This window comes from Carassius auratus, chromosome 23, assembly GCF_003368295.1.
Source record: "Carassius auratus strain Wakin chromosome 23, ASM336829v1, whole genome shotgun sequence".
Lineage (NCBI taxonomy): Eukaryota > Metazoa > Chordata > Actinopteri > Cypriniformes > Cyprinidae > Carassius > Carassius auratus.
In genome coordinates, this window is record NC_039265.1 from 19,148,945 (window position 1) to 19,157,999 (window position 9,055).

Consider the following 9,055-nt stretch of genomic DNA (forward strand, 5'->3'; position numbering starts at 1 on the left):
GTGCTCTAAGTGGTAATATTCTGTGATAAAAGATTCAATGAAATCTTTAGACATGTTTAGACATGACAAGAAGAAAACCATCGTTCTTAGAACCAAACCATGTATTTTGGAAATATATTTAACTGGATGAATCTTAAACCAACATTTTTATTTCATCAGAATAGACTGCTACGTTTGAGAATCAATCAATGGAGAAACATTATTTTTGTCCACATTATAGGTTAGTTCAAGTCTTTACCCAGTTAAATGTGGAAACCTACCAGCCAACAAACCCAGACTAAAGCCTGGCCACCCCACTTGCAAATGTTATTTCATTTTCTTACATTTTAATATTTCCAACTCTTTGGTTTAATCCCATGATTCACACGATAGAGGGACATCATTGGATATACATGACTTGCTACAAACTAAACTTGCTTCCAACAAATTAAATTATATTCTAATTCATATTCTTATGTATATGAACATTAAACTACAGTATAAGCAACACATTTTGAACCTACAATGCTCAAACAAATTCAAAACATTACATACTAAAATACAAGTGTCATTGTAGATTTTTACTTTTGAGACAAAGTTACATTGTGGATACTTTTGAAACCTAATACATAGACAACATGCAAACTAAAACCAACATGCTTAAATCAACAAAGCCATATCATGCTATTGATTTATAAATACACATAATCATTAACAAAAGTAAACAATGTTATAATACTGGCAGGGCCATCAAGTAAAACAGTGCACACTTATTTTGTAAGGAAATGCTGTAGGCCTCTTAAAAACACTCAAATCGTATTCAATCTTGGTGACTTTGAATGCAAAATTTTTACATATTGGGTTACAAATCACCAGTAAAACTTTTTACTTGGCACAAAAATAGACAAATATATCAAGTGTTGTGGATGTACCATGGTACAGTCAGGAGGTAATACACTACTACGATCATGATTGCAAAATATCAAAGTATTCATAATACATATATGTAAGGGAACATTTGATACGTTTACCTGTGTTCGTGTACTGTTAGTGTTTTGATACTGTTGGAAAATCTCTACCTGCACTCCAGAGTTGTTTACAAGCATCAGATGAAGCTGAAAGTGATGTGACATGTGGCCAAGTACGGTAACAAATACTTGAAATTTGTGCTTTGCATTTATCCCATTCATGTGCACACAAGCAGTAAAAAAAGAAAGAATGGATGACACACCTTCTTCTTCTTCTGGATTTATGGCAGGTTGTGAACTAAATTCATAGGTGCATAACGCCACCTACTGTGATGGAGTGTGAAGAGAATGATATGGTTCTCAAATAATCCTCTATTCTGTCCATTAATCATGATGCATCTTCACATTCTTGCTTTGTAGAAAAGTGAAGCTACCAGTGTCTCAATATGTCACTGACATCTTTCACTGTTTCGGGAATAGAGTCTGCACAGTAGTAAGCAAAGAGGAGTCACAGTATCAAGGCTCCGTCCACACTCGAACACAACCACACACCCCTGAACCACCTTTCAAGTAGCTGTAATGCTCCAATCTTGGCTTCACTTTTCAGGATTCGCATGCCAGACTTGACATAACTAGAGGTTCCTGCCAGTTCTGAAATTCAAACACACCTGATTCAACTCATCAGCTCATAAGTGAAGACTCCAAGGCCTCAAATGTGTGTGTCAGATAAGAGAGACACCAAAAACGTGCAGTGTTGGGGGTTCTCCTGGACTAGGATTGGGAAACACTGCTCTAATTATTAGGCCACAACTGATAGATTGTGACTGTGTAGACTGTGTTGATCAACAGCAAAGATGTGTTCTTCATCAGTGACATTTAATTGATAAATTTAATGGATAACGGGTATGAGTATTGAGGGTATGAATTTAATGGATTGTAAGTACATACAAACTTCATCTGTTTACGTTATCTGTGTTCGGTATCGTGTAACAACCCATCCAAACAATACTGTGTTTGAATTGCCATTATCATACCAGATAGTCAACAAAAGAAATGTCACTTATAAATATATTTACAAACCAAAATGTAGCAATCAAATAGTTATTATTAAAAATGGACTATCAAAGAGTGTTAAGACACTAAGACATGCTGCATGTACATTCCAAAACGCAAAACAATCACTTCTGAGTTAACGTTTCAGATACTCAGCTCCTATGCAGAAAGCAAGGCATCTCACTAGATTTTCAAGATACACACATAAAGCTAACAAACATTTGCTCATCTTATTCTCATTTTCTGATGTGATCAGGCAGAGAGAGGAGGCATGCACGTACATCTGTGACGGCACCAGGCATCTTTCCCATGCCCTCCCATCTCTGCATCACTGGATCATAGCGATGGGTGAGTCTGGCTTCGCTATAGTCCTCCTGGCAATAACCACCTAGAATATACAGCCTCTCCTCCAGGATGGCAGAGGCAGCGCCGACGTGGGGATTTGGGAGAGGAGTTAACATTGTCCAGGTGTCACTTACAGGACTGTACATCTCACAGACCAGTTGGTCGGTGTAGTACTTTCGGAGGTTGCACACCCCGCCAGCTACATAGAAACGGTTATTCAGACTCTCCATGCAGTGCTGGGCCCGGTCGTGGGTCATCTCAGCGAGGTACGTGGTTCCTCTCTCTGGGTGGTAGAGGAACATGGACACCAGGCATTCGTACTTGCAGTTGAAGCCTCCTGAGATGAAGATCTCGCCTCCCCAGACAGTGGCAGCATGACCGCTCAAGGCTTGGTCCAAAGGATGGCAGAAGCTGATCCATAGGACAGAAAAGTCAATATTTAATAGCTCTATTTAATGACTTATTTGTGTCAGAAAGAGACCAAACTGATTATGCTCCTAAGAGCATCATTCATTTAAAGGCATGTTGTCATGCTCCTAGGAGCCACTAGGTGTCAGTCGGTTCATTCAGTCTCTGCATTGCTTTTACATTTTCATAATAAACGGGCAGAATAAAGTTAACGATTATAAAGGTATCTTTTAGAAATGTACTTGTCATTATATCTTATTGTACGTTTTCCTCTTACCTCCATGTATCTGTTTCTGGTGAGTATTTTTCCACACTGTCAAGATTTGTGTTGATGTCTTTGTCTCCTCCAATAGCATACAGACTGTCTCCACTCACCACCAGCATAAAGTTACTCCTAAGTTCATGAAGGTCTGCCAGTCTTTTCCAGTGGTCTTGCTCAGGGTCGTACCTGTTTATGCAGATGTGTTGTTAGAGAAAGAGAAACACTGAGAACAGGTGAATAGAAAATGTTACAATTACAGACTGGCACTCAGAAAATATATTTATGTTTTTTAGCTAAATGAATAGAACATGACTTAAATACCCCATTAAATAATTTATTGGACTTAAATAGACATTAATTTACCTGTAAACAGATTTCATGGTGTCAGACTTTGCATAGAAATGGCAGCCTCCAGCTACATATAGTTGACCGTCAAGAACCCCAACACCGTGCCTGAATCTGGCCTGATCTGGCATTTCACCCAGCAGTCTCCACTCAATCTCCTTCACGAGGCCTGTTCCGCTTCTCAGAGAGTTAGCAAACCAGAGCTGCTTGCTGGGAAGCCGTTTACCCATGTCTGGATTCAGCTCATCACCTCCGACCAAAACCAGGGCGTCTTTGGGGTGACGTACACGTTGGTGTGCCACACGATCAGAGATGCCAAATCCAAACTCTTTTAGTGCTGACTTGTAGAGTTCAACCTCGACTTCTCCACTGCATTCCATGCTCAGGTTCACAGCACGAACCTCTCGAAATTCCCGGAAGGTCATGAATGGAAAACGCACTGCTCGCATGAGCTCTTCGGCCTGTGGGAGACGTTCGTTGGGATCCGCATCCACCCAAGTGACGACTGCTCGGAAAACAGCCAGTTCCGATGGAGCAGACAGCGCGTCGCATCGGAGGAACTGCAGAAGCTTCTCAGCTGGGAGGTCCTTAAACTTTGGGGTGGCAGATATCTCTTGGAAGTGTCTAAGGACAAAATCCTCAGCCAACTCTAGCAAGTCAGCCATCCCGTAGGCCTCTGCAAAGGACACCACGTCCAGACAGTTATGGATGTCCATCTCTTGCTCCAGGAACTTGAGGCAGAGTGAGATGGCGGGCTGAAATTGGAACTGGAGTGATGTACAGGCAAGTTCGAACACACAGCCCCATCCGAGCACCAGAGCGCCGCTGTAGGCACAGCGCAGGAGGGTCTCGAGCTCAGCGGCTCCGACTAACATTAGAGGCACAGACTCCTGCTGACTCTCCTTCATACCGCTGGTGAACATGCCTCTGAAGAAGTCGCTGCTGGCTGCCAGGAGCACCCTGTGAGCTTCATGGGCCAAAGAATTGATTTAGCACTGTTTAAGGACAATACTGAAATGTATTTATTTAAACTATCATTGTCAAGTTTTGGTGTCTTTTTTTCTAGAGCTCCATAAACCCGACAAAATGGAGGGAAACATTTAAAATGTTCAGAACATATATTCAAATGTAAATAATGGATGGAATGGAAATAAAAGATATGTGTCACTGACGTAACATTGTTCTCTACCTCTGTTTCCACTCTTAAACTTTTTTTTTTTCTACAGCTTGGTAAAAGTCAAGCACAGACGCTAAAAAATGAAAGAAATAAGTGTAATTTTCTCTTCCCGTTTAAATTACAACTTTCAAAAGCCACTGACACAACTGTATTTTTTGTTCTCTACCTGTTGTTCAATTTTAAACTGATGTCTTTTTCTACAGCTTTATCCAAGTTAAATAAATAAAAGCATGCCATTTCCTTATAGAAATTCAGATTTAAAAAAATTCCAATTTGAATAATGGATGGAATGAAATCAAGAGCAACCAATCAGAAATATTTTTCATGGGAAAATATCACACTTTCTTGTGCAAATTGAACATTTTATGTAGGTTCGTTACAGTGTCTTGTGATTACCACAGAAAACAGATCCTTCTGCAACCAGTTCTACATCACATCCCACTCTTCTCTCCCATAAGTCCTTCATGGACTGCAGGTTGACCTTCATTTGCTCTTCTGCTGAGACCTTTTCCTGTTTTACTTCCTTGTTACCTCCATCTTCCTCCAATTCGACGAGCTTCAGGACTCTCTGAGCTCCCAGACTAACAGCTGCAGTCTGGATCTGTGTCATGTTGTCTTTGTTTAGACTGGTGATGGCTCCAGTGTAAGCGAGCTCCACCACTGCAGCCAAACCAAAACCATTAACCTCAGGACCCAATCTCAGTGAGATCTCCTTCTCATCTCCATCCCTCTCCAGGAGCTTTTGCTGGATGACGGAGCTCACCGCAGCCATGACAAGCGAGTGAACGTGGAGGCTGAGCCCATCCTCAGTGCTCATGATCAGGTCCGTGAGGACATTCTCCTTCTTCATCTCCTCCAGAGTCTGGAAGATCTCACTTGGGTAACTTTTTCTATGGTACCTTTGCATTGGTGCATCTTCCTCCATATTACCATCCTCCGTTTCTTTCACCGCCCCTTCTTTCATTCCTATCCTCCTGTCATTGTAGGACATGATCCATTTTAGCTTCCTGCTCTCCTCCTCAAACTTCTCTCCACCTTCTTCTATTATCTTTTTCCTGCTCTCTTTCTCTTTTCTCCAGCGTTCCTCCCATTCCATGGGGAGATATTTTCTTGTAAATTCCATGAAAACCAGCTGTCAAGTGCTCTGCTGTTCTCGTCTGGGTTTTATTCTTGTTTTAGAAATACTTCTTCTTCTTGTCGTTCTCTGTTTACAGCTCTAACTCTTGTCGGCGCTCCTGCTCTCTGTATTTCCCTGAAGTCAACAACATGCTAATTATAGGTTCTGGGCCAGTAGATCTCATTTCGATAGACCTGGAGTCTTTACAGAGAGGTCACAGTCTGCTGCTCAAGGTTCAGATCAGTAGTCACAACTATTCCAAAGCTACTGTTCATTTTTAGATCAGATTAGATTAGATTCACAATTATTACAAAGCCAATGAAACGAGGCTTGCAAAAATGAGATATATTTAGTGAGTATGACAGATGTATTTGTTTAGGGAGTTTATTTTGCCACGCGAGATGTACATTTATTTAGTTTTTAGGCTTAGTGTATCAATGAGTGACACGATAAGCAAATTAATGTAAAGCAAGATTAAAATTAACCATTTTGCTTGGGTTTAAGAATAAAAGTTGGCTGAAATGTTGTAATTTTGTTAAAATAGTATGTTTGTATAGGAGTTTAAAAAAATATGTTTTTTTTTTTCTTTGTCTTTTTGAATTTTTGGATCCATATGGGATTTTCCTGCATATGATTTATTGCATTATATTTAATTGTGTGAATTCAATTTATTTTGCTGATTCATTAATCACTCGTTTTTTATTGTTGTAAGGTATTTAAAAGGTAAATGGCCTGGAATTAAAATTGTTGTGACCTATTATTTTATTTATTTATGTGTGTGTGTGTGTGTGTGTTGAATATGAAGTATTGTGTTGACATGTGTAATATGATTGGAATTGAGCTTTAATATAAATATTTTTAAATCAGCTCTTGTTGTTCCTTATCCTATGTGTTTCCTATAATAGAACTGAAGTGTTATTCGTGTCTTCAGTGATGAATTTGTTCATAATTGTTGTGGTTTTTACTCCTGGCACCCAAACCCAACATTTTAAGCCTAAATGCTATCACAATTATTTGGCAAGTCAAATAACATCAAATAATATGTGATTATTACTGTTTTTTTTATTTATTTATTGTTTCATATTTAGGATTGATTTAAAGTTTTTTTTTTTTAGTTTTTCCATGTAATCATATATATTGTTTTAGAAATTATGTTTTTAATTACATGCAATGATTATGAAACATGCTTTCATCAGGGATTTCTTTTCCAGAAGCTTCAATGCTACATGATACCAGTAACCCAGCAGGCTGATTACATCTGATAACATTTTTCCTCTGTTTCTCACAAAGTAGACATGCACATTTTCAGAATGGTTCAGATGATTCAGTCCAGTCACGCTGTTTCTGAACTCAATGTATTTATTCATGAAACATTAAAATTAATCATAAATTAAGGAAAATCATCATGTATCCACCTGATAGTTATAATCTATTTGCACTATTTAGATGGGAAAGAAGATAAGCATTAACTGTGTGTTTACACAGCCGTCTGAATGCTTGTTAATATTAGCCAACAAATGAGCCATTAAACACCAGCATTTTATAAAGAACTTTTTTCCTCCTCCATTTTTTAAGTTTAAGACTCATTTATGAAAATGTTCTGTACATGCAGCACATCATTTCTTGTTTTGTACTTTTCTTTGCATTTGAACATGCTTTGAAAACCAAGGTCAATTACACAAGAGTCCTGAGTACATAACGTGGACAAGCCCACCCAAATGGGTTATGTGTTCCAATAAATGACAAAAAGTTTACTGTTCATAAAAATAACCTTTTATGAACTTTTTATGGCGCACGGTTCCTCGAAACTTGTATAAACTGTGGAAAAGATTTATTGTGTTCTTTCGGCCCGTTGTGATTGTTGACTCAAGTGCTCTTTGAAATCTAAATTCTAGGAATGGAACTGATTGGCCGATATCCACACTATAAATTACATATCCTTTGGCCATCTCATGAAAAGCATGATGGTTCCATTAAACACCACCTGCATGCCAAGATCTGATTGGTTGGATGAGGATGTGGGTGTGTTTACTAAACACGGCTGTATAGATAGTTGGAAAGATCGTGATGAAGCAGGTTCACGTTCACAAAAAAACCCACGTCAACAAAGCATTTCATGTCACTACTTACAACAAAAAGATGGGAGCACTAAACAAAAGTAGCAGATTTCAGATGATGCACAAATGCTGGTACTGCCAGGTCAAATCATCACCTTTCACTTCAAAACAACAAGGTTTGTTTACAGTAATTCCATATGAGAAAAATCAAATCATCATGGAAATGTTCTCAAGTACATTTTCATGACATTCATTATCTTGCTATGAAGTTTTATGTGCTGTCATAACGAACCCTTTTATCACTGATACAGAGGTCAGTTCAGTTAAATTGTTTTATATAGTGTTTTTATAGGGGGAAGTATTAGTAAGCATGGTAAAAACGCCCATCAGTGTTTTAGGAGGAAGAAACCTTGGAAAGATCCAGACTCAGTTTACAACACATTTAATACTGGGCCAAATTAAAATAAACAGATTGTTATTGAATCATCAATTGTAAGGATTGGTGTCCATCTGAAGCAATTTGGAAACATTAATTGTTTCTCCTTAGACAGCAGCAAATGCCAAATTGAGACATATTACAAGTTTTCAGATTTTTCTTCTTTAAAAGACCCCGGAAATCACAGGTGTCTCCTCTAGAGGTTCAGAAGAAAACTCAATGTCTCTGATTGTAATCAGGTTTGCCCAGAAAAGTCATCAAGGGTCTCAATATGAGCTGAAATATTTCTCATCAAATTACCATATGTTTGCTCCCAAACATTAGAAGAAACTTGACCTCCTCTGTCAGGTATGAGATGTGCACTAATGGCAGTTTGGGAGGCTGGTGGCAAAGGGAAGTCTTTATAGCTATGTGGTGTTTATTCAAATCACAATCGAGAAATACATTTTGATTTTCCTTCTTTGATAAATTCTACCCCATCTGATATCACACTCTCAGTTTGTTGCTCGAACGTTTTGAGGACAGAAAACTTGACAGTGGAGGCAGCAGCATCAGATCTATTTGATTCTTTTACTTTCTCAATTTTACCCACTTGATCCTTGAATCTTAACAGTAGAGCTTTAGAATGACACAAAGCAATACTTATTAATTTTGGAATAAATATCTGTAGCCTACTTTAAATGTTTAGTTTTGCTCCACGTTTTGGTTAGATTTCTTTTTTGGTGTTTGGAAATGGATGCAAACAAAGATCCTCAAAAGAGAAAAAGAAGCCCTGTAAGAGCAAAAAAATAAATAATAATAATAATAAAAAAATTATAAAAATAAATTCAGTCTTTTCCCCAAAATTACAAACACAAATCTTTTCCTTCATCTTGTTTTTTTCAAACCTCCAAACCCTCCTCTCAACA

The 9,055-nt window shown here is 38.3% G+C and overlaps 1 protein-coding gene across 1 annotated transcript; it reads right to left on the bottom strand.

Moving 5' to 3' along the window:
• Positions 1-545: 545 nt before the first annotated feature.
• Positions 546-6,180, bottom strand: si:ch211-63p21.8 (kelch-like protein 33). The gene is made up of 4 exons (XM_026200311.1): positions 4,934-6,180; positions 3,379-4,327; positions 3,031-3,201; positions 546-2,756 (listed from the first exon to the last, which is right to left on the bottom strand). Exons 1-4 carry the CDS (start codon positions 5,658-5,660, stop codon positions 2,237-2,239), a joined length of 2,367 nt encoding a protein of 788 aa, XP_026056096.1. The 5' UTR covers positions 5,661-6,180; the 3' UTR covers positions 546-2,236.
• Positions 6,181-9,055: the final 2,875 nt, after the last annotated feature.